The sequence below is a fragment of the Lonchura striata genome, chromosome 12, assembly GCF_046129695.1.
Source record: "Lonchura striata isolate bLonStr1 chromosome 12, bLonStr1.mat, whole genome shotgun sequence".
In the NCBI taxonomy this organism is placed as follows: domain Eukaryota; kingdom Metazoa; phylum Chordata; class Aves; order Passeriformes; family Estrildidae; genus Lonchura; species Lonchura striata.
In genome coordinates, this window is record NC_134614.1 from 23,753,891 (window position 1) to 23,779,410 (window position 25,520).

Sequence of the window (25,520 nt, forward strand, 5' to 3'; positions counted from 1 at the left end):
AATGATGGTTTTGCATGTCACTGTTCAGCCTGAGCAGCAGCAGCCAGGCACAGCCACTCAGGAGAACACACACGGGGAGGCTGACAGGTGACACATAGTTTAAACCCTCTCAGGTGATGGAGGATCCTCCCTGGACCTGACCCCAACTCACCTTCTCCCAGGGTCTGCTTCAGCAGGTCGTGTTTAGCCTGGAGCTTCGTGATGAGGTTACTGCCATTCAGATACTCCTTAAATTTCTGGAATTAAAGAATACACGGGTGGGTTGAGCACCACAGCCCCTAATAGATGTTCACTGCTGCCGGGGTCTCAGGAGGCTGCAGGCTGCTCCACAGAGCTCAGCAGGGTCTGATCACTTCTCCCTGCTCCAGCCACTGCCCTGATGCTCTTATTAGCCTGGTCTCCTTGGAGCTGCCCCTCCTGCCCAGGAACACAGGGAGGGACAAAGAGTTCAAAGCTGGCTTTCTTTTGCCAGGCTTCTGGGAACAGCCCAGAAAATCAAAGCAGCTTTCCCTGCACTGCCAAGGCTTCGCCTCTGTTCAAACCAACAGTGGCAAGCAAGAGCTCCCAGTGCCTGAGCCCTCGCAGGCAGGGACTGCCAGGGACTGCCAGGTGCCCATGCAGCAGGTGACACCGTGCAGAAAAACTGCCATCCCCCAGCAAGGCTGTCAGACACCCAGGAACACTCTAGGTAAGAGCAGAGAGGGAGACAAGAGATGGAAAATAATGGAAGACAGAGAATAGGAAAGATCAAATCTCTGCAAAAAGTAAATCTCTGCATTAAAGTAATCCCAAGCACAATTCCAAATGAAAATTGCTAATTCCCCCCAATTTACAATAATATTATTAAGAGAAAGTAGAAGCTCTTCTATGCATATATAATACATCACAAGATGCTGCTAACCATAGGCTGTGACCCACACTGAAATGAGAGAGACTTCTGGTGAACTCATGGCCTTTGCCTGTATTTCAGATACCAGAACAGAGACCTGAGCCCTGCCTGGGAGTGCAGCATGAGAGCTGCAGGGCAGGCACACACACCACAGCCCAGCTTTTGTGTCTTCCTTGGTATGTGAGTGGCTTCAGCTCATCTGTGGGCCAAGGGCGAATTTAAGATGTAAAGGCTAGAGAGGAAGACTTGGCTCATAGTTCACAGTCCTGAAGGCCTTCCTGAAGAGACTATGGATGGTGGCCCATGGGCCCATGAGTCCATCTGGAGTCTGCACCCTGCTCTGAGCCTCTCCTACTCCACTCATAAGTTTTGAATCTCATCTGGCTGCTCCAGTTGTTCCTTCAAAGAGAAAAACAAGGCAGGCACTGGATTGTCAGTCCCTATGTAGTGCCCTGCCACTGAAATGCATTCCAGACCCCAATCTGACAGAAGACAAGTACTCAAAGAGATTGAATTGGTTCTTGCTCTTCACTAATGAGCACTTAACTGGGCTTCAGCCCTGGCAATTAATGTTTCGTGTCCTGTATGCCTGAGCTGAGACTCACAGTGAAATAGAACATTTCAGTCTCCTGCTGGTTGGCTCTCCTCTTGGCAATGTTGATTTTGCTCATGTAGGTCTCTGATGCAGCTGATTTGACTGACTCAGTGGAGCGGCTGTGCTGGAAGGCATCTGAAACATCAAAATCTTCCACTGTCAGCATGTCCTGCAAGGTCTGCATCGTGGCATCCAGTGTTTTCCGTACCTATCAGAAACAGGACAGCATGGGCTCGAGGCAGACCAGGAAAAGGGCACAACTTGAGCCTAAACAACCACTCAACAGGCAGTTCCCGAGCCCTGGGCTGGCACTGGCTTCAGTCTGTGAGCACTTCCAGCTCTGCCATAGGAGGGGCTCCACACCTGAGCACACCAGGAGAGCTCCGGTGGAAGAAAGGCTCAGCAGCACTGCCCACAGACCCCACCACTTACCTCTTCATTCTCTATCTTGAGGGTGGCCAGCCGAGACTGCAGCTGGTGGTACCGCATCAGCAGCTCGGTCTGCACAGGCTGCTGGGCGCTCACCTGGCACACCTGGGACAGGAGACATTCCAGGATCATGCATGGACCAGACACACATTTCCATACCCACAACATTCCTGGCAGCCTCCAGAGAGGTTGTGCTGCCGTGTGTCCCATGAGCAGTGCCCTGGACCCAGGTCAGCCCCCTCTGCCATCTCCCAGTTACAGCAGGTTAATCACAGCTCCCTGTGCAGATCTGTGGGACAGACAGAGCCAAAGAGGGGCTCCCTAATTGGGACAGGCATGGAGCAAGAGGCAGCCTGAAAGCAGCAGCCCTAACGAGCTAAGAGTCTCATTAGGAAAGGAAACACGAATGGCAGTGTGTGAAGGCAGCAGAGAGGGGCAAGGAGTGAGAAGAATTTCACAGGGGGGGTTCAGAGCAGGGCCAGACCCAGCCCTGCTTCAGCCCCAGCCCAGCACAGTACCTCATCCCCCATGTGTGGCTGGAACTCGAACTTGAGCGGCGGGCAGAAGACCTGGTTGCACATGTCCATGATGGTATGCTTGTCGCTCCGCGCGTCCAGGTTGTCCACAGCGTTCTCGATGATGTCCAGGCCCTCGTGGCGGGACGTCTCCAGGTTGTACTCAGCAGACAGGTACGTCCTGAAGGTCCGAGCAAGGCTGGCGTGGAACCCCAGATCGCAGCACTGAGGAACACAGAGGAGGCTCTGGTCACACAGACACTCCCAAACCATTGTGCAAGGTTCTCAAACAGGTGGAGGCTGAAGTAAGGTGTGGCAGTGGACACCGTGCCCTGCAGTGTGTGCACATCCTGCTCTGTCCCTTGGCAGCTGCTCCTCATGCTGCTGATCAGTCTCACTTGTTCTTGGGGAAAATGATAAAACTTTGGAGTTAACTGCTGCCAAAATACTGTACTTTAGACAAGAAAATGGTTATAAACATTGTCTCCACTATAACTGAATTTGGCATGTCAAGTATCATAGCAGCATAGGGATTTGCTGCCCTGAAAGCTCCATCAGAGCTGAGTAAGTCCAACCTGTGACCAATCCCCACCTTGTCACCAGCCCAGAGCACTGAATGCCATGTCCAGCTATTCCTTGAACACCTCCAGGGATGGAAATCCTACCACTTCCCTAGGCAGCCTGTTCCAGTGTCTGACAACACTTTCCGTGAAGAAATACTTCCTGAAATTCATATTGATAAACTCAAAGTGAAACGCAAAACCTCAGGTGGTGCCACAAGCAGTTCTGACCTCAGAAGCCATCTCATGCTCAGTGCCCATGTGAGGTGACACCGCTCAGCTCAGATCACATCACAGCAAGGCTGTGCTTGCTTCAGACTCTGCTAAAACCAGCAGCAAAACTCCACTGGGCCAATTCCCAGCCCCACTGTCCCTCCTAGTCTTTAAAACCTGTGAAAACCCATGCACAATAATGACCAGTCTTGTAAAAACTATCAAATTGTCACAGCCCTCCATTTATCCTGCTTCTATTTAGCTTCTAATTACATCAATTGAGAGCATGGGCATTTACAGACTGCTACAGACCTGCCTTAAAAAAATCAACAAGTAACACAAAAAAAGATAAGGGATGGGTTTCCATTTGCTGCTTGGGGCAAAACCTCATTCTGTGCTGCAAGTCTCTCCCATGAGACAGTTTCAGCACGAACACCCATACGACCACTCCAGACTGTACAGAAACCCCAGAGCTAGAACAATGCAGCTGAAGGGCTGCCACACACACGGGGCAGGGAGCAGGGCTGGGACCCCTGTGCAGCACTGGGGGAGGACCAGCACTCCTGCCCTGACCCGCTGACCACTGCCCTGTGCCTGGAACGGGCTGTGCGTTCCCCAGCACCTCCCAGCCCTCACCGTGTTCTCCCACCCCCTGAAATCACAGCTACTTTGCTACAAAAAACAGACCCAGGAGGAAATATCTGCCACTGCTCAAGGGTGGGAATTCCCAAAGCACACAAAACCGAGCCACTACAAGGCAAAGCACTGAATGGCACAGAGCCCAAGGAGAGGGGCTCAGGGCATTGCCAGCTGCTCTTAGGACAGAATTCCACGTGAAATGTTTCCCTCTTTTTGCTGCCGGACTCGCAGTGAAGCCGGCGGGGATTTGCAGTGCCCAGAAATCAGCTGCTCCCGAAAACCAGGGCAGGCACTTCTCACACACACTGCAGCCCTTGAAGGCCCTGGTGATCAGCACCGTGCCGGCTGCTTCACACACGGGTGCCCAGAGAAGAAAAGACGGAGCAGGGATTTCCACGCAATTCCCAGAGGAACACACAATGGGGAGGGGAAAAGAAAAAAAGCAGAAAAAAGACTTCAAACCAATGCTCCCAGCCCCAGAACAAATGGCATTTTCTCACCCCTCTCATCCCTTTGATGGCAAATAAATTAGAACCACAACTAATAATCCCAGCCCTTCCGCAGCGCCTTTCATCTGCCAAGCTCAGAGCTCCCCAAGCATTAATTCATCACGTCTGCTAACACCCTGTGAGGGGTGGAAATATCCCAGTGTTCAGCTTGAGAAACAAACCGGCTCCTGGATCTCCAGCAAGCACATTTGGCCAAAACGCCATGGAAGCAGGCAAATATCTGTGTGCCTCCCACTGCCCCCCACGAGCCGTGCCGGGGGGCAGTTTGGGCTCCAGGAGAAGGAAATGCACACACTGGTCTGTGGCTCCAGCAGCTTCGAGCGCCTCTGTTATCTGGGAGGCTGAACCTGCACAAGACAAAGCTCAGCCAGGCCCACCCAGGACCTGAGCAAATGGAACCCTGGAGTAACACCTGATGACCCGGTGCCCTGCGAGCCACCCCTTAACTTCACAGGCAGGGCAGTAACGCCCCTGCTTCCACAGGACCAGCACTGCCTGCAAACAAAGAGCCCAACTCATGTGCTCTGCTCTCTTCCCCCTTCTCTGCCTTTTTTCCTTATCTGTTTTTTAAAAAATATTCTATATTATTGTTAATTATATGTATAACAATTATATGCCTACTATAATTTATGGCCTCTTCTCTCTTGATGTAGCCACAAAATCCAGAGCTGTACTGTGAAGTAAGTAAATCACAGAATGGCTTATGTTGGGAGAGACCTTAAAGATTATCCAATTTCAACTACCTTGCCATGAACAGGAACACCCTCCACTAGCCCAGGTTGCTCCAGGCCCTGTTCAACCAGGCCAGGAAAGCCAACTGAGGATTTTTGGTATAACTATTTCAGCTGCTGTTTCTGTTCCCTAACTTGACTCAGCTAGTTTTTCTAGGGACCAAGCAATTCGGCACTTCCATGTAACACTGAATTTCCTCAGAGTTCTCCTCCCTTCCTGGCTTGTCTCAGATACAGCAATCACTAATCCATGGGGATGTGAGTTGCTGCTCCAGAAGGACTCAGAGGAGGCCGTGCACGTTTTGGCAGATCAGTTTATATGGAAAGTGACTGTTCCATTTTCTCGGCTGAATCTAGTGATATCTTTCATGTGACTGCTTCAAACTATCTTGCAGCCACTTCCCACAGAACTCCAGAGGGATGGATAAGGAGCTTTATCTCCTCTTTGCACACGTGGCTGAAAAGATTAACTTGGTCACAGAGTTAATGACAGAAACGAGACAAACCCAAGCACTTGGACAGATGCACGTGTCATCCGAGGAGGAGGCCCCACGGTGCACTGACAGTCCAAGGCTAATTTGATCTATCTCTATATTCTTCCCTTCCTTTCTAGGACAAAACAACAAGGCCACTGGAGACAGAGGGGCAGACGGCTCTGCGCCCCTCCGCGGCTCCTCTGATGGGCTTCACAGGTCTCATTAACCCCGGGAGGCCCCCCTGCCACCTCCCGGCCAGCTGGGCCCTCTGCCCTGCAGAGCAGGAGGGTCCAGCACGGCTTTGTCACAGCCCCGCGCTCAGGGCTGCCCAGGGAGCGAGCACGTCAAGGCTGTGCCTCAGAGATGACACGGAGGCAGCTGGGACTGGGGCAACACTGGTAAATTGGCTCAGATTGGTGTGAAATCAGCAGCTGCAGCGGCAATTTGTACTGGAGATGGAGGGCGTGCGAGCCCGTCGCCTCTCCCGTGTCCCAGAGAGCCAGCCCGGTGCATCCCTCAGTATTCCGCAGTGGAGCAGGGCGGAGGAGCCGGCAGGAGCCACGGGAGCGTGGCCGGCCGGGCTCGGAGCTGCCCTGGGCTCAGAGAGTGTCCAGCCAGGTTTGGAGCTGCCCTGGGCTCTGAGCATGGCCAGTCGGGCTCTGAGCGTGGCCAGCCAGGCTCACCTCTCTGCAAAGCCCCTGCTCACCCACACTCTGCAGAGCTGTTCCCTCTGTGGGCTCAGCTGCCCCGCACAGACCCTCTCCAGCACCACTGGGATCCCGTGGCTTGGATTCATTTCTTCTGGAGTGTTGAAGCTCTTCTTGCTTCCCAAGATACACTGAACTTGTAAAAGGGCCTGCCCAGATAAACTGCTCTCCCTCTGAGGAGACGGGACAGCCATGCTCAGCTCACACATCCAGTATTTTGTTTCTTTGCTGAACAGACCTTATAATTGGAGAAATGTCATTGCTCTATGTTAAAGATGCTTTAGCTAAAGTCCCTGAAGAGATTCCTGGAGTGTGGGGGAAATGCCATATGCTGACTCCAGTGGAAGTGTCAGTGAGGAAATAAAAGTTGGGAAGAATAATATAAACAGACAGAGCTAAAATGGAACTCGGCACATCTCCAGAAAATCAAAGTTCAAAAACCTCCACAAAAAGAAGTCATTGTTGCTTAAAAGATAATTTAACAAAAGAAAGATAGAATGTACACTGCAAAAGCAGAAAGCCTGCAGATATATCAAGGTGTTCTTACACCTTGCCATTCAAATGTCTCCACAATCAACTTACTTGTTTTTTAACACATCTTCAATGATAAAGAGAACAAAAATAACATTATTAAGAGTATTTTATCATATATCAAAATCTTTAAGTCATCAGGGGATCTGCATCAGACTTACTTCAATTCTCAGAAGTGTAACTACATGCTAATGGGCTAGGAAAGGAGGTAAACACACAAGCAGCTTTTTAAATTGTACATTTAGGTAATGATGGTGCTTCAAGCTCAGCTATTTATGCACTCACTGAGGCACCTCCAGCAGGAAGAAGCTGCACCCTGCAATCTACACGCTGTGGGATGCCCAATAGAGGAAGAAGCAGAAATCCCTTCTCTGGGTAAACCCCTTCTTTGAATCATCTCAAAGCAGTTTGTAGGAGTCACCAGCGTTCAGTTCCTGCCATTGCCTCCAGCAGTTCCTGCCTTGAGGCTATTCCCTTCAAGGAGCACCGGGACAAAGCCCCAAAGGCTTCCCCAGCCAGGACAGCACTGCCACATGTGCTGAATCCCCACCAAAGTCACCGAGTAGCAGAAAGAAAACCCCCCTGGTTCAGCACCAAAACCAAAGCTGTGTCTGACCCGGGCAGCATTCCTCTGTCCCAAACACGGACTAACCAACGGGCCGAGAACAAAAGCTCAGTCTCACCTGGCTCACCCCAGGGCAAACCCAGCTCACAGGACATATCCAGCCCCAGTTAAGAACAGCCTGAAGCCCCCACAGAGAGCCCTCAGCAGCACAGGAGTGCAGTTCAGAGCTCAGCCAGGCTGCAGGGAAGGCACTCACGTCGATGAGGTCGGAGACGTCGTGGATGTAGTATTTGCTGACGGCCGCGTTGGTGGCTGCCAGGTTCAGCAGGTAGTCGTTCCTGGCTTTTGTACACTTCAGCTTGTTTTCAGAATACTTGGCTTGTCTCTGAAAAAGCAGAATGGAGTGTCAAAGCACAAACAGGATGGTACTGGCACAGTTTCTCCTGCCACAGACCCCCACAGCACCGTGCAGCCTGGGTGTGATGAGGTAATTACTAGAACTTGTTGTCTGCTATGAAAACAGGGAAACACCCTGGTATGAAACACCCTTGCCAGGGTGGAGGAGATCCCATCTGAACACCCCTCGCACTGTCAGCCAGCCACGATGAGTGCATCCTGCTCAGAGGTACTTGGAGGCCCTGAGCACAGCTGCTGCTGGGGATTTTGGCATCAGACAAAACCAGGGGGCCAAATTTTTCCCCCCAGAAATACTGACATACGTTTGGACTTGGTCCAGATGTGTGCAGCTGTATCAAAGTGGAATCTGGCCCAGAGGCCCAACCTACACAATTCAGAACAGGACCCAGAATTTAAAACTGTAAGAAAGCAGATGTGCTCCAGATCTGGGACATCTGCTCAGGCAGATCCCTGCTCTGAAGGCTGAATCAAAAGATTAACCCTTCCGAGAAGTTCACTGTTAGAAATGTCCCAGGGCTGGATGAGCCGGCGAGCAAATGCATCCTTGGCTAGGAAAACTATCACCTTTCCTCCAAAATTAACACAAAAACTTGTGGAGATCCTGAGGTCACAGAGTTTGCTGAGGTCAGAATGGCACAAAGTGGTTTTTTTGCCTAGTAAATCCATCTAAATATTGCAGTCTCACTTCCAGACAGTCTGCACTGCCCTCCTCAGCACAGCCCCTGGGGCCCAGCTGGCACAGCCTGTCCCCTGGCACACAGTGGCCCTGCTGCTGCTGGAGAAGCAGCTCCCACCGCCTCTCCCTGTCCTGCACCCCAGGAGCCACCACCCCAAGGCCCCTGCAGCTGCTGGTCTCAGCTCTCCCTCCAGAGTCAGCCTGGAAGGTGCCACGGGTGGCCATGTGGCTCCTGTGCAGGTCTCCCACCCGTCCAAGGGCACTGCCTGCCCCTGTCGTGCCATCCTGTCTCCGAGTCAAGCTTCTGTAGGAGCTGGTGCTGGCCCTTCTCCACAGCCAGGAGCAGGGAAGACACTTGTGATGGCCTCCTTGGGTATCTTCAGCAGAACATGCACGTGAGACACCAGCCCTCCTAACCCCTTCCCAGAGGCACAGGAATGGCCTCACAGACAAAGACAAGGCTGAAGGCAACCCCTGCTGCCTGCAGGGAGCCCCAGCCCAGCTCCCTCTTCCTTCCCTCTCACCCACCTTCTCTTTCATCTTCTCAATCTTCTTGACAGAGCTGCGCCGCTGAGGCCGGTCCTCATGTCGCAGCAGGTTCACACTGATGTCCCCTGACTTGTTGAACTGCTTTTCTTCCTGCTTCTCTGCCTCCTTCAGCTTGCTCTCGGCGCTGATGCTCTCTGCGTGGTACATGTGGTAGGTCTTCATCACCTGCAGGCACAGGAGGTCATGAGCCACGCTGCCATGGCCTCCTGCAGCACCGGAGCAGGACAAGCCAGCAGCCCCGGGCAGGGCAGAGGGCTCTGGGGGCTGCTGTGGCATTAAGGAACAGAGCAGGGAGAAAAGCTTGAGAGGTGAATCCCAGCCCCAGCCCTATTTCTGGAGGCTCCAGGCTGGTCCAAGAACTGTGACGACACTCAGTCCCACTGGGGGACATGATCCAGCACACACCTGCAGTCAAAGAGCACCATATGCCTGCCAACAGGGACATAAGGAATACCTCTGCAGCTGGGATAAGGGTCTCCATGGGAAGTGACTGTGAGGGAGGCCACAGTCAGTCTGACCTCCCTTTTGACCGAACCCCTCTGCTCCTACACGTGGACTTGCTATGCCATCAGACAGCCGAACCACCCGGAGTGGAGGAGCTGCAATCCCCAGGCAGAAATGGGGTTTGTCTCCTGTCACCACCTCATCCTCCCCTTGCTGCCACCAGCAGGCACAGGCAGTGCCTTGACCTTGACATTCCAGACCCAGGAGGGATGACACTGCTCCTGGAACACTCTACAGGCAAAACTTCCAGCACAACCTTCAGAAACTAGAGCCCAAAGGGCACACTGGATCATTTTAATAGAGCTGGCAAGAGGGACACGTCTGCTCCTCTCTCTTTATGCCTTTAGTCACATGTCCCCTTCTATCATCTCCCTTCAGGACATGGACAGTTTATTTCACATTGCCTTGACACGGCGCACAGCGCCCGACTGCTCCCTGCAGCCAGCCCCAGCAGCTGGGCACTGCAGGCTGGGCACAGCGGGGCAGGCTGGGACGGACTGGGACAGGCTGGGATGGACTGGGACAGGCTGGGATGGACTGGGACAGGCTGGGATGGACTGCCTGAGTCCCAAGGGTTAAAACAGAGCAGGAACCCCCAGACACACAGGGGGTTTTTACACACACCTTAATGAAGCAAACAGAGTTTTCCTCAGCTGCAGCTGCCAACAGGAGCCAGGAGTGTTTGACTTGGAGCAGGTCAGGCTGAACTGCAGGATCCCTCCTCTTGCCAAGCACAGCCCTCAGCTGAGGAATGCTCCCAACACCCTTCGGAGCCACACAAACCTGGCACTGCAGGGACACCCACTGCAGGGACACCCCACTCTGCAGGGACACCCCACTGCAGGGACACCCCACTGCAGGGAAACCCCACCCTGCAGGGACACCCCACTGCAGGGACACGCAAGGGGCAGTGAGCAAAGGCTCCTACTTGGTCCTGAGCTGCTGCATTTCCAAACCCTGGAAATTCTTAACACAGATTGCAACCACATATTTCAAACTGCCTTTTCTGCAGTGAATGCCACAGGATACACACAGACCAGACGATTCCTGGGGTTTTCTTAAAGAGAAAGACCAGAGGCTTTCACTGAGCCTTCCTCATCCTCACCATCCAACATCTTTTTGTGAAGCACACAGAGGGAAGAAGCAAAATCCTGCATATCAGGGCTTCAGGCAGTAAGAGGAAAGGTTTCTGCAGCACCCAGAGAGGCCGTGACACAACACGACAGCAAAGCCCAATGAGTGACAGGGCTCTGAATTGCAGGATTTTTGTGAAATCTAAAGGTGCAGTTACCCAACCAAAATAGATACCTTAAACAACTCACTGTGCTCCTCACCAGCTGCCCTGCCACACAGCTTGCTCTTGGAAATTCAGAGCGTATTTCTGTTTATACCTGCCTTAACTTTGGCCGGGGCCAAGCTGCACTGCAGCAATCAGCCCCGATCTGCAATTCCCTGGTGCCGTCTCGGTGCCCGCAATCAAATCACGCTGTCCCTGGCTTGCATTGCTGTGACACAAAGACAAACTGCCACAGCTGCGTCCCGGGGATCTTTCCTGCAAATCAGTTAATTAGCTGCAGTGAAGGAGGAAAAATATGTTCCAATGTTCATTAGTTATTTAACAACACGAGTTGTGTTTTCCATATTAATTACATGTTCTGGATAAAGGCTGTTACCAAAATACCGGCCGTAAATGGCACTGCTGGCAGTCTCCAGCTACAAGGGCTTTGTTCTCCTCAACAGCTCATCCCCAAGGTTCTGACCCAGCAGAGGAGACAGAGCAGAAATGGGGTGACCGTGTCAGGTACAGATCAGGCCCCCTCAGCCTCCTGCCTTTACCAGCTCCAACTGGAACCTCTCTGCTGGAATCCATAAGGAGGAACCAAAGGAACGAAGCTGGTTTTAATTCACAGCTGAACTATTTCTGCACAAAACCATTCACAAGCATCTCCACTTCAGAATGAAAGTCATCCACTTCCATTTTGATTAAAATCAGCGTGGCTTTGGTTCTCTCCATACACACTCCACAGGGTGACTTGCATCAGAACAGCAACAAGGCTGAGTTAAAATCAATGCGGTTGTTTTGGCTTGAGTTTGAGACAGTGAGTGCCTGAAAAGCTTGTAAAAAATTGTTGTTTCCACCCAGTGCACAGAATTCTCCTTAATTCTGCCTAAAAAGCAGCCCTGCCAGGGCAAGGATGAGCTGTGGGTAAAGGCCTGGCCAGAGGAAGAAATCGAGTTCCTTGTGCTGACAGCAGACAAGCGACGCTCCTGCCGAAGCAGCAGCCTCCTGAGCCAGCTCCGTACCCCGTGTCTGGCTTTGTCAGCAGCCGCAGCTCCCGTGCTGCTCGTGGGTTCCCAACGTGCTGGAAGAACTCACCACCAGCAGCTCAGTCCCAAAGACGTCCCCAGCCACCCCAGCCCTGAGCCAGGGGCAGCTGGCACCCGATGGCTCCAGGACAGAACCCGGAGCGGCAGGAGCCGCTGGCACCACGAGGACGTGAGCTGACCCTGACTGCCCCACAGGCTTTTCCCCCTGCTTCTGAAGTATGGCCCTTCCCTGCTCCTTCCTGGCTGGATGACACGAGCAGTTTGCCTTCTTGGCAGCAAGGCTGAATGCAAACACAGAGCTCCTCCAGCTGTCCTAGTTTCCCGTTCAAACCAGTTTGTTTCACCATTCAAGCCCATTCTGCTCAGCGCACGGAGCAAAGCGGTGAAGGGGAGAAATCTCAGCTCCTGTGAGGATGAGCAGGATCACCCTCTGTGCTCCTCCTTGCCACTGCTTGCACTGGGGACCTCAGCACACTGCTAGTCCCCCCGTGAGCCCAGTGTGTCCCTCGGGGATGGCCCTGTCCCCTGCCTGGGGTCAGAGCATGCAGCTCCACAGCTATGAGGTCCACCTAGCCCTTGTTAGTCTTTCCTTGTTTTGCATCTGTCATGTTGCTGCTGTAATTAATCTTAATTAGTCACCACCTCTAACACAGCTTGTGACATTCAACCATCAACAATGTAGTCCCAAATCTCACACAGGCTTTTTAATCTGATCTGCTGTCCACCCACACTGCAGGTCTCACAACAATCAAATCCTTCAACAGCCAATGCAGGAACAAACCTGTTAAGAGGAGATTTATGGCAGAAATTTCAAATACAATCACTCATGCTCTGTTGTTTAGGCCTGCTCTTCGAAGAGATGAAATAGAATGATTAAGAATAAACCTACTGCAGCATTATTTATGTACCAGTTACAGATATAACCAAAGAAAGCAAATATATTATCTCAATTTTCCAACAAAAGGCAGTCTTTATATGGTTTTGTTGCTCCTAAACCACAAATAAAATAAATTTTTAAAGAACACTTGCTACAGGGCAAGAGGCAGAAGCAACACAAAGGCTTTTATTACTCTGCTATGAAAACCTGCTCGAAGAGCTATGTCCTGACTAACAGCACATGGTCGCACTGGGAGGCACAGACAACTCTGCAGCCAAAGTGCTCCTCGGGGCACAAGCCAGAGCCGAGCCCTGCGAGCCAGAAGTTTTCTGCATTCCCCAGCAGAAGGTCATGCTCAGCCGTCCCCCTGGCCACGGGCTCGCAGGAGCAGGGACGTGTCCAATGGACAAGCACGGGCAGCTCAGAGCCGCTGGTGCTGGAATCACTAGCCTGGAGTCTGAGCAGGGCCAAAGGTACCAGGGTGCTGAGCCCCAGCAGGTGAGAGCGTTCCAAAGCATTCCAAAGTGTTCCAGAGCGTTCCAGAGTGCTCCAGAGTGTTCCAGGAGCGTTCCAGATAGTTCCGGGGCGTTCCAGAGCACTCCAGAGTGCTCCAGAGCGCTCCAGCACCCCAGGGATCCGAGCCAGCACAGCAAACAGTCCCAGGCAGGCTCAGGGCAGCAGCTGGCACCTGGACCCAGCCTCGGCCTCGCGCTGCAGGAACTCCTCCAGCTGCCCCAGCCCAGCGCAGAGGCTCCCGGGCGCGAGGGGCAGGAGCAGGAGCGGGCCACGCTGCAGCACCGGGCCGTGGCCAGGGCACAGCCCCGACTGGCTCTGACAAGCGCCTTGCTCCCCAGGCCGTGCCCGGGAACGCGGGACGGGCGCGCTGCTCACCGTGTAGAGCTCATTGGTGACTTTCAGGAGCTCCTCATGCATCTGGAGGCCAATCTCTTTGCTCTGCAAGACAAAAACAAGAAGAGGTGAGACTGTTATGCTCAAAACGTGAAGTTCTAAAATGAAAATACATTTCAGAGGAATAAACATTAACACAGTGCAGCAAAGTCTCGTGCAGTTTCAGAGCAGCTCCATATTCATTTGAGGCTGACTTTTGCCCATGGATCATCCGAACTGGGTTTCAGAGACCACGAGGAGGAATTTAATATAATTTAACTTATTTATCCTGCAGAAGAGATCAATCTAAAATTACAGGCAATACTGATTTACCCTTCCACTGGTAAACTTCATTCCTAGCCCACAGCCGACTCCCCATCTGGGTGTAACATAACACTGTGCCCCAGTCTGGGGACTGGCAGAGACTCACTTCGAGACTGGCAGGAGTACATCATACAACAGCCATTTGTGTTCCCCAGACTGACAGCTCCCTAGACTGGCATCCTCCAGCCCCACAGTATCACCTGTCAATCTGTCTTGATCTGAAACCCTCTGTGCTCTGTGACTAAACCCATCTGCTGCTGGACCTGCAATTTCCAGCCAACACTGGTATTTCAGAGCAAAGACTACCAGGGCTCCCCAGCACTGGCATCCCAGGTTTACATTTCCCTTGGCCATGACCCACTCCCTAGCTCCTCCTCAGGAGCTCATTTCACTAATCTGACCCAAGCGAACCAAAGCATCTCTGAAAAAGGACATTACAAAATAGCTACACCACAGTTATATAATAAAGTTTCCAGTTTCACAACAGCAGCAGCCAAAGTTCAGCCAGCTGAGGAGACACTCACTGCCAGTGAGGAAGTCCTGGCATCGTCCTGTCTGCTGAACTCCCATTACCAGCCTGTGTTTTCCCTTTCCTTGCCAGGCAGGATGAGGCAGATGCAGTTGCCAGCCTCCTCCAGCATGGACACAGCCCTTTGTGGAGAGGCCACAGCACGGGGAGCTGCCCAACACCAGAGCTTGGCTGCAGATCAAACCCACTCCTACTGCAACCCCGCAGCTGGAGGTGCTGGATGTGCTCACACTGCTTTCCTGCCTGCCTGTAATTACACCACAAATCTCTCCGTGGAATCTTCTTGGCTAGGAAATACTTATTATAGCTTGAAGATGTGTTTAAACTAAGTATAGACACCCCTCCTCCTCCCTCCCTAAACCAAACCAAAACAAAACTGAGCCGTTTCTCCCAGATTTCCTCAAATAACTCCAGAAAGTTTTGTGCACGTGGGCAAGGAAAACAACGTTCCATCAGGCTGGGTGATGAGAGAAGCCCTCGACACAGAAAGGTTCTCTAATTCCAGTCAGTGGAATTAGGGACAATGTAGGGACAACCTACATACTTTGAAAGTTTAATCTAGATTATTAGAAGTTAGATTTAAAGCAAAGCCTGAGGCAAGGAGTCTAAAGGGTGGAAGTCCCACCCAGTAACCACAGTGTGTCTGTGAGTTAGTGGCAGGGTACCTGGGACAGTCCCATCCTCAGAGGCCTGAGGGAGGCACACTGGTCCCACTCCCACAGGTACAAGGTGCCAGGATGATGCCAGTGACCAGAAGGTGCTCAGCTGAGGCCTGCGGCCACCAGGAACCCTCATGTGGACTGAAGCCCAGTCCCTGTCCCCTGCCCACCAACACTGATGGTCACAACTGCTCTCAAAAATCTCACTGGGCCTTGCTGATTCACAACAGAGCCGTGATAGATGTGCATCCCCCCAGACACAGCCCAGAGATGTCTGGGGACCTTCTCACTCTCTACAGCTCCCTGACAGGAGAGTGCAGCCAGGTGGGGATCAGGGGACGGAGACAGGGAACCAGGGACAGGACAAAAGCAAACAGCCCCAAGCCTGTGCCAGGGAGGTTTAGGTTGAATGTTTGGAAAACATTTCCCCCTCATTCCTGGAGGAATGTAAAAGCTGTGTGGATGTGGCACTCAGGGACAAGGGTTAGTGATGCCTTGGCAGTTCTGGGCAAGGATTGGACTCGATGGTCTCAGAGAGCTTTTCCACCTAAACCATTCTGTGATTCTAGTGTGAGTTATTACAGTCAAGGACTCCAAAGAGGGACTTGGAGCCCACAGCCTGCAGGAGTCACACGCACCCCCAGCCACCCCTGCTGCCACAAGCCACAGGCCACTCCCAAACCACGGCTTCCCAAGAGCCTGGAGAGGACAGGACAGGCTGCTGGCAGAAGCCGTGGCCCAGGCTGAGCTGCAGCTCCTGCCTCTGCCCCAGGTTTCCTGCACGGTGCAGGGCAAGGCCACAGAGCTGTCATTTCAAAGCCAATTTTAAACTCTGAAATAGAGCAACGCAAAACTGGGTCAGTGTGCTGTTCCATGAGCTACACCTGCACAGGCAACCACAGGTGGGGAGCACAGTTCAAGAGCCAGCTCTTACAGACACTAACCCAACACCTGGCCCCTGCTGCAAAGGGTCTGTGGCATGGCTGGGAGTCTCCCAGCATCCAAGAGGGCAGCGAGGATGAGTGAGGATGCTGGAACCTCCTTCAAGCACAGGCAAGTGAGCAGCTGAAGGACTTGCCTTTCCTCCAAGCCTGCTGCTTTCCCTTTCTCCAACAGAGAAATTGTATTTGTGTACTGACAGGAGACAACAACAAAACATCATTCCAGTTCCTGGGACCATCCACAAAACCTGAACTACAATTTAGCTGCTTCCTTTATGCCTCACATTCCTCCTAAAACCCACAGTTGCTCACTGAGACAGCAATGGCTTCAAGCTAGCAATTTATTAAAACTCCTGCCATGCTGACAAAGTATGGGGAAGCAGCAGGATGGATGACTGGCAACAGGGAACACTTACTCTAAAGACAAAGATAAGAACTCCCATCCAGACACTGCTTCTTCATCCAACCTCCATCCAGGACAATGCAGCACAGGCTGTAATTAAGTTCACTGTCACAGCACATAATTAAATCCCACACTGAGGAATAACCCAGCACCCTTATTTTGGACATAGCAATGCTCTGTGCCAAACGTGTAATTTCCTGTATCCTATTCCTGGAAGAAGCATCACACTTCCTTCCTTCTGCCACGGCACAAGGTTAGAGTGGAGCAAGCACCTGCCTGGCAGTGGGTCCCTCAGCCCGGGTGTGAGTGTGGCAGGACACACCGTGAGGCTCCTGGTGACAGACTCACCCTGACAGCAGAGCGAGCCAGATCTCACAGGGACACATCTCAGCATCTCCACTGGCTGCTGCCTGTCAGCACCGTCAGCACGCTCGCCTTGAGCCTCTGCTGCATCGGGAACGTAACCCACGCCAGAGCTCCAGGGAAATCTGCCCAGCTGCATTTTCTCCTCCTGCTTTCCCCACAGAGGGTTTGGGCTGGAAGGGCTCCCAGCCGGACACGAGAGGAGGCGAGCTGGAGCTGCTGGCCGGAGGCGAGGACACTTGGGTGGAGAGGACAAACCACACTGCCTGCTCAGCGATGGTGACCCACCGATCCAGGCCCGGGGATGGTGACCCAACCCCACCTGTGCCAGGACCAGGGATGGTGACCCCACCCATGCCAGGCTCAGGGATGGTGACCGCACCAAGCCAGGCCCAGGGATGGTGACCCCACTCCTCCTGTGCCAGGCTCAGGGATGGTGACCCCACCGAGCCAGGCTCAGCCAGGGAAGCCGAGGGGCTGCAGCTCAGCACCCCAGCTCAGCACCCCCCTCTTTCCAGGCAGATTAGCACTTGCTGAGCAGTTGCTCCCTAGTTCTGCTCATCCTGTACCACGAGCCCTGCCCGCCTTCCCCGGGCTTGTTTGTATTTACATAATGAAGGCAGGAAACACAAAACCTCCGGGCTCCTTATGTCCCGCAGCGTGTCACAGGCCATTAATAAACTCTAGATGGGAAGAATGCAAAGTGACATTTCTGGAAATAATGTTACTCTAATTTACCATCAGAGAGCAATCTCCAGCACACCCAGCAGCTGAACCACGACTGTGGAGCTTTAACCCTTCTGGAGCTGGGTTATCTGCCAGTGGCTCCCCTGGAGGAGGGCTTGGAGCACTTTACCCACCACACTCAAAGCCAGTGAAAGATCCCTCCTCTCAGCAGCTTTGAATGCTGCAAGGCTGGAGCTCCAAAATCCATTTACCAGCATGCTCCTACTTCCACAGAGTTGCCACAGGTTCCCACTGAGCACTGCTGTGAAGTGGAAGTGCAGCCTCAGAAGCCTTCAGACAGGCCATAGGTTGAGAAAAATAAATAACCTGAATATACCCAAAAGTGGCAGCCTCCCTGTCCACGTGAAAGGCAAATGCTGACACAAAATAAGTCTTTTCTCTGATTTAGCTGAACATTATTTCCAGGGACAGGTAAGTCCAAGGAACAAACAGTGAAATCACAGATGCCCACAGCTGCAAAGGTTCCTCTGGATGCAAAGCAGGTGCTGGCTCTGGCAGGCTGCAGAGTCACACCAGCTCTCCTGGCAGGAGATGGAGCAGGGAGAAACAAGGAGCAACCATTTCTATTGAATTTAACTGCTGAGCCTTAGAAGTTAAAATTTAAATTCAAAAATGAGGGGAGATGGAAGAACACCAAACACAAAGAAATAATTCTGCTGAATGGATGAAATACTTCACCATCCCCTGGCTGAGGATTGACATACAACAGGAGAAGACTCAAAACACTCAATATATGTCCTTGTTTGCAAGCTGGCTGAATTTGTCCCGTGTTTGCAAATGAGACACAGCATCCACAGATATGGGTAGGGAAAGCAGAAACACGGTTTAAATATAAATCTCAAAAACCAGTTCAGAAAAAATGCAAATGGGAGGAACATTTTGAGACAAAACTGGATTAACCAACATCTACCAAGTATCCCCATTTCTGGAGGGCAGGAGAACAGGAAAAGGGATGATATCCCATACCAAATCAGCCAACACAAACCCGACCTTGCAGTTTCATTTCTAGGTCAGATCTATAAACTAGAGGAAACTGGCCATAAAAATATCACATGAAATTTATTCTCTAATCAGGCTGAAATTTCAAGATAAGCCCTGATTGTGAGCCTTCTCCTGTTGGAGAGGAGGTGCCCTGTGGCTCACCCTGCTCCCTCACTACAGTCCCCAGCTGCCCCTGAGGAAAACAAGGCTACAGAGCCCCCACTACAGCTCTTCAAGAATTTCAGCTAAGGCCCTTTTCCAGTGAAGGCCCTACAACCAGCTAATGACATGATCTCTGGCTCCTGGAAATACCTGCACCGAATTTCTGAGGCATGACTCCTGCCTTCAGGAAGCACAGTGACTCCTTTCTTGTACCTGCCCACAGCTGTCATCCTGCTCCTGAGCAAGGTTCCACCCAACAAGCCTGTTCTGACCTGTGCTCTGAAGCCCTCCAAAGAGTCTTGAAAAAAAGTCAGCCTGTTTCCACCTCTCATTTCTCTGGCACTGACACTTTGAGCACCAGGTCACACCTCACACTCTAGACTTGACAGGTCTAGATCTCGGTTTCTTTAAAACTCTAGGATAAATACTACCTGGAAAGGCTTTTAGTGATAGTCCCTTGCAAGATTTGCTCTGCAATGTTTATGACAGCTCTGTTTTTGACTAAAATGAAGCAAGGCCGTGCAGGTTACCTTTTTGAAGAGCCTAATGACATCCTCGCTGATCTGCGACAGCCGGACGATGACATTGTTCATGAAGATGTCATTCAGGGTGGCGTGGTCTCGGCTCTCCCGACGGGTCTGCGTCAGAACCAGGTACCAGCAGTTCACAGGGGACAGGAGGTGCTGATCTTTCCTAGAGAATTGTGGAAAAGAAAAATTAAAAAGGTCAGGTGAACACCTCAAAAAGGCACACATTTCCAAATGAACGCTGTCAGGGCATTTCTCCCCCTGAGCCCACAGTCACTGGGATTCAGGGCGTGATCTCTTCTTCCACCTGTACCAGCACTGCTGTCCAGGGGCACACAAGCACCTGTACCACACCAGGCCCCCAGCCAGCCCCTTCCCAAACTGGGTGCTCTGGAAGAAGGCACAGAAGATACCTCTCTGGAAAGGGAGAGAGTTTTGCTCATTCTTTCCACTTGCAGCACGAATACGGCTGTCACTCTGCTGCAGAAGGGCCCTTCTCCACCCAAGACACTGTGCTGGTTTTAGTGCACTAAGAAGTGCTCCTGAAAGGGTTCTGCATCCAACATTACCTAAGAGAGTCTGTGCACAACATGAACACACTCAGGTATGCTGCAGAGGACAGTGTGGAGATGCAGACCCCCCTGCATGCACACACAGACAGAATAACTGCCCGCAGACACCGGGACAAGCCTGTGGCTCCACAGACAGAACAACTGCCTGCAGACACCGTGATGAGCCCGTGGCTGGGCACAGCTGCACACAGCTACACAGGACAAAGGAGCACGGAAGGCACCATGACTCTTGAGAGTGTCACAGCCTCATCAGAATAATGACACACATGAGCAGCTGGGGAAGTGGTGCAGATGAGCCTGGTAAGGGCAGGTACAGAGCAGTCTGGAAGATAAAAATGAATTAAGGGAGTCTCTGGACATGGAATGGATAGTGAGGACTCAGCAAGAGACAAGTGAAATCAAGCTGACCTGATTAACACCACCAACACCAGCACTTGTGCCCAGGTCCTTTAGAACAGTGGAGAACCACTCGTCACCTGTGGACACTGCACAGCAGCAGCTTCTAGAATTGTAAGCAGTGCAAAGTCCTAATACTGCTCTGAGCTAATGGGTGAGGCCAGACATCCCCAGAACCTCTGTGGGCTCCATCTCTGAACCAGAGCTCCTTACTGGCCAATTCCTTCAATTCCTTGGTGCACAGTACAGCACCCAGCACCACACAACCAACCCCAACAGCCAGAGGCCAAAAGGACTGAGAGGATCTGAATAGCAACTCATCATCAGCAGAGCTTGGCATAAGACAGCAGTAAAGCCTCACACCAGAGAGACCGAGTAAACAGATTAAATGGGATTTAGTAATATGGAATAAATAGGATTAGGTAATTTAACATCAAAAATCACTGCTTTTGCAGCTGAAACAGGAAAAAAAATCACCAGGGGTTAGAGGAAGAAACAGACTGTGAAGAGCCTGGGGCTGGCAAGGAGAAGGGCAGCAAGAAGGCAAAAACCAGGCTCTCTGTGAAAGGCACTCAACAGCAGCTGCAGTTTTGGCCACTGAACAGAAGGACGTGAGTTTTATCTGGAAGGCACAATTCCAGCTGAGAGACTTTCAGAGACCGCTGGCAGAAGAGACAGGCAAAAACACTATGGCCCAGGGAGGCAAAGGTGCCGAGCTCGGGCTCAGGTGCTGCAAGGAGAGCAGCCAGGACCAGCACCTGGCTCCATGCTGCTGGTGCTGCCACATGGTCCCTGGGCATGGATTGTGCTGGGCACAGGACACACATCCTGCCAGGCACAGCTCCTGCTGAGCATGAGGCACACATCCTGCTGGGCACAATCCCTGCCAGGGCCAGGGCACACATCCTGCTGGGCACAGGGCACACATCCTGCTGGGCACATCCCCTTCCAGGGCCAGGGCACACATCCTGCCAGGCACAGGGCACAGCCCCTGCACCACTCATGCTGCCCATGGCCCCGCCACCGCCAGGAGAGCCGGCTGTGGCTGGGGACACAACAACCCACAGCAGCTGCCCACCCCAGCACGAGCACCAGGCGTGGCCCTGCAGAGCCCAGCCAGACTCCTCTGGCCTGGCACACTCGGGGAGCAGGGACCAGCGCCCGCTCCAATGGCCAGTGGCCTCCATGGGGCCTTGTGCCAGCAGGATGGCACAAGCCAGCACTCTCACCACACAGCAGTCACCTCCTAAATTAAATTCTGAGTCAAGGTTGTTTTGCTTCTATTTCTTCCAGTTGTTTTTGGGTTTAGAGCTCACAAGTGTGGTTAAACTGAAAAGAAGATGCTTTTGAAAACACATATTTACATATTCATGGATTTCACAATTGCATCACTGGTTTGATTCTCACACAATCCCAGGACTCAGTTCATATTTCCTACTTCAAATCTTTGTTTCACAATATTTCCACTAAGGATCTGCCTCCCTCCAACACCATACAGCTAAGCACAGAAAAAGCATATATTTTATTGCAAGTAAAGTGCAGTAAACTCCATTTCCAGAAACTGCTTCCAACTCTGAGCCTGCCAGTGAGCCTGCAGGAAGTACACAGCACCTCGACAGCTGATGACTGGGCTACACACAAAAACCAGGGCTATAGATCAGGCCCACCACTATTTGCACAATGCAATCAGTAGCTGAATTCAAGACCCTTCAAACAACCAAGGGGTTTGACTCCTTCCTAGTCCCCAATTCCTGTTTTTATTGTATTGCTCAAGAAGTGCTCAGTAAATGTAACTCACTCAGCACAGGTCAGTGATGCTGTGGTGGAAGTCCTGGAAAGACACAGGTCCAGTTCCTCGTGTGCCCCGCGCAGGGATGAGACAGACGAGCTCACCGCTGACCTGATGGACTCTACTCTGCTTTAGGACCAGCCTCCAGTGCTCACAGCAGCCTCTGCCCATCCTTTTGCACCACTCTGCCCCTGGGAACACCCACTTACTTGAACTGGTGCTCTCTGGAGCTGCGGATCTTGGAGGAGAAGCGCTCAGCCAGCTTCTCCAGGCTGCGTGAGTACTCCAGCTCGATCTCGGCCTTCCTGCGGAAGAACTCCTGCAGGTCCTGCAGCAGCTGCAGGCGCGACTCCGACTGCTGCTCCAGGCATTTGAACTGCTCCACCAGCTGCGTTCGGATTTCTGCAGACACACAGGACAGCAGGAAGAACAGAGGACATCAGCTACAGACACTGCCCAGGAAGGTTCTCCTCCCTCGCCCCAGAGCAAACAGCACAGCTCTGCTGGAGCTCCCTCCAAGCCCTGGGGTGAATTCAGGGCTCAGTAAGGCCAAAGGATCTGCTTCCTGACAGACAGCAGAACAGAGCCACCTACCAGCCTCCCATTAAACCTTATTCTGTGTCAAAACAAATGGTCTTGCAACACTGAGACCAACCTCAGAGTTTTCAACTGCCTTTTGAAACCATACTTCTATCTATCTGGTACTACATGAACTCGCACAGTGTTCTCATATAAACTAACATTTTATTTATTGATAAATGTCCATATGAATACCTTCAAGATGGCCAGCACTGACCTTAAGGAAGATGGCACTGCCATGCACCCTTCTCTCACCCCATCCTCCTGCACTGCCAGGTTTAACAACAAATCCAATCCAGTTTTGGCTCAAAGGCTTAAAAAGCCTTTCACACCCTCCAAAATCCCAGCTCAAAACCACCAAAGGTTTCACCTGCTCCATGTTTATTTTCTTTCCCTGAGGACGTTCAGACAGCAGGACAGACACACCGCAGCCCCCTGTGACCCTCCCGAAGGTGGGCTCAGCAGTGCCTGGAGGTGCATGTGGAGCATGGGGATGGGCTCACTGTGTGTCCTGCAGTGTCCTGCAGGGAACAGGCGCTGCAGGAACAGCAGAGAGAGCTGCTCTCCAGTGCTGGCCCTGCCCTGGCACTGCCAGAACCACCACCTGGGCTGCAAATGCCCCACACAGGGGATTCTGATCAACAGGCAGGCAGTGGGGAAGGCAGCGCTGCTCACCGGCACAGCCAGACCCCTTGCCTGTCTGCAGGAGAAGCAGCACAGACCTGTGGCCCAGGATGTGGTGGAAATACACCTCCCCAACTCTTGCCAGCCCCAGGCAGGGCTTCTGCAGCTCGGTGAAGTGCACCTGGGCTGTGCAGGGACTGCTCGCTCTTCCTGGAGCTGCAGCTGAGCTCTGCCCAGAGGGACAGAGCCCGGCAGGAGTGCAGAACTGAGGGGAGAGGGAAAATGAGACGAGACCATAGGAAAATGCATTCAAATGAGAACAATTGGGCTGCGGGGGCAGCTGCAGGCTCAGAGGAGCTGGAATGGCAGGGGTCGGCTGATGGAGCAGGTCCATGTGCTGCTCCCTGCTCCCAGAGCCCTCGGGCAGGGGACAGCAGCCCCCAGCTGCCCACCATCACACTGCCCTGGCATGGGGCAGGTGGGCACGGCTGAGGTGAGGCAGCTCCTGCATCTGCTCACCTCGAGACCCGTCACTTTCCTCCCCTCATGCCAGTGCCCACACCAGCCACAGCACTTGTGCCCAATTTAGTTCACCTACAGAAATGGCCTCTTTGATGCTCCTAATAGCTGTATAAGCAATCTATAACACACAAGATGTCCTTGGCCTTTCCCTAAGGTTTGTAAGTAGGTCTGTTTTTCTCACTTTGCTCAGCTGACACTGGTGAGAAGCCAAGGCCTCTGGCAGAGGAGGATGGTGAGGCAGAGCAGGGGTGCTCAGCACAGCTGCTGCCTCTGCCCAGACTGGGGTACAGGGGTTTCTCTGGGACTCTGGGCATCTGCTGCACACAGACATACAGACATCACTCACAACAAGCTGCAGAAACCCCAAAATGAAGGACTCCCACTCCAATGAGAATGCTAGAGATACCTTTAAAAGTTAAATTCTCTGCTAAAAGAATGCAGGAAAGGATGCTAAATTGCAAACACAATTTCACAACAACTGGTATCAGTGCCTCAGTCTTTATTCTCTCTGTTCCCAGTTTGCTAGAGCACAGCTTTCTCTGTCCCTGGCACACTTTGACCTTTATCAACAGAATTTCTTTGTTTTTCCCATGCCTGTAACATGTTGATTTGACACTTCTATGTTTCCTTGCAGGAGTTCAGCCAGGGCAGTGCCAGCCCAGCACTAGAGGCAAAGGACAGGCTCTGTGGGCACAGGGAGCTGCCAGCCATGACCCTAAAGCCACAGAGTGACAAGCCATCACACCAACAGTGGGGACGGGCACTGACCCAGGGACTGCTGCTGCATGCTAAATGGGAAGGGTTTGTGTAGAAAACAGAATGCAAAGCTGCTGGCATCACCAGTGCAAAGACAGATGGGGCAGCAGAGAGAAGGACATGGCTCAGTACTCCAAGGGTCCCTGGGAGTCAGCACTCCCAGGACAGCTCTGACAGCTCCTGCACTGCTTGCAGCCATGCTACATCCATCCTGTCCGCTGTGGGGGGATTCACAGGCCTGGAATTCCAACCTTCAACCAACTGCCAATTATGCTTTCCATGGTAGATAATCTTCTCTTCATCACCGAACTCCAAAACTTTTCCTTTGGCTCCTCACCTGGCATGAGCCACCACGGGAGCCACCCCCAGCCGAAGGACAGCAGGATGGATATCCTGCAGAGTTCATGGACAGGCAACACGTGGGAAGTTCGGGATGGGTTATTAAATAAACCCAACTCTACACGGGCCAACACTGGTGCCAAACAGGCAGCGGAAAATCCTGGGCAGTTCAGACTTGCAGAGGCTGGAGCCTGCAGTGAACAGGAGAGGCCATGGGAGCCAGGAGTGCTCAGCCAGCACAGCCTGCCCAGCAGCTGCAGAGCAGAGCACCCTGCTCCTCCTCCTGCAGGAGGTGTGGGTTTTGGCACAGTACCACCAGGCCAGAGCCCGCTCCGGCTGCTCAGACAGGGACAGACAAAAGCAGAGGTTTCTCCAGCAACGCTGGGACAGAGCTGCGGAGCCCTCGTGCCGCGGGGAGCAGACAAAGCCCTGCTGCCAAGTGCCAGCACACAGCCCCACCGCAGCCACCCAGCCCGGCTGGGCCAGGGCTGCTGAACTACCTGAACTGTCCACCCGGACAACAGCGCTGCCAGGGATCCTCCAGCCGGGCAGCCTGGCACACCGCTCCTCTAGCATATGCTTCACCCCACTGATTTGTGACAAGTGAGAAAATATGCTTGGCAACAAAAGCCATTATTTTCTCACAACTGGGATGAGACCCAATAGTCCATTGCAAATATAGCACAGCAAGCTGGACTCAGGGAGGATC

The 25,520-nt window shown here is 52.5% G+C and overlaps 1 protein-coding gene across 2 annotated transcripts in view; it reads right to left on the bottom strand.

The window, feature by feature from the left end:
* The window catches only part of SRGAP3 (SLIT-ROBO Rho GTPase activating protein 3), a 71,752-nt gene that overhangs the window by 17,681 nt on the left and 28,551 nt on the right, over positions 1-25,520 (bottom strand). For both annotated transcript variants that reach the window (XM_021542572.2, XM_021542571.2), the window contains exons 2-10: positions 22,201-22,393; positions 19,238-19,400; positions 13,602-13,664; positions 8,981-9,166; positions 7,616-7,744; positions 2,432-2,653; positions 1,917-2,018; positions 1,495-1,692; positions 152-236 (exon numbers count right to left, since the gene is read on the bottom strand). In XM_021542572.2, the coding sequence (XP_021398247.1) occupies positions 152-236; positions 1,495-1,692; positions 1,917-2,018; positions 2,432-2,653; positions 7,616-7,744; positions 8,981-9,166; positions 13,602-13,664; positions 19,238-19,400; positions 22,201-22,393 (1,341 nt within the window). The remainder of the gene's footprint in view (positions 1-151; positions 237-1,494; positions 1,693-1,916; positions 2,019-2,431; positions 2,654-7,615; positions 7,745-8,980; positions 9,167-13,601; positions 13,665-19,237; positions 19,401-22,200; positions 22,394-25,520) is intronic.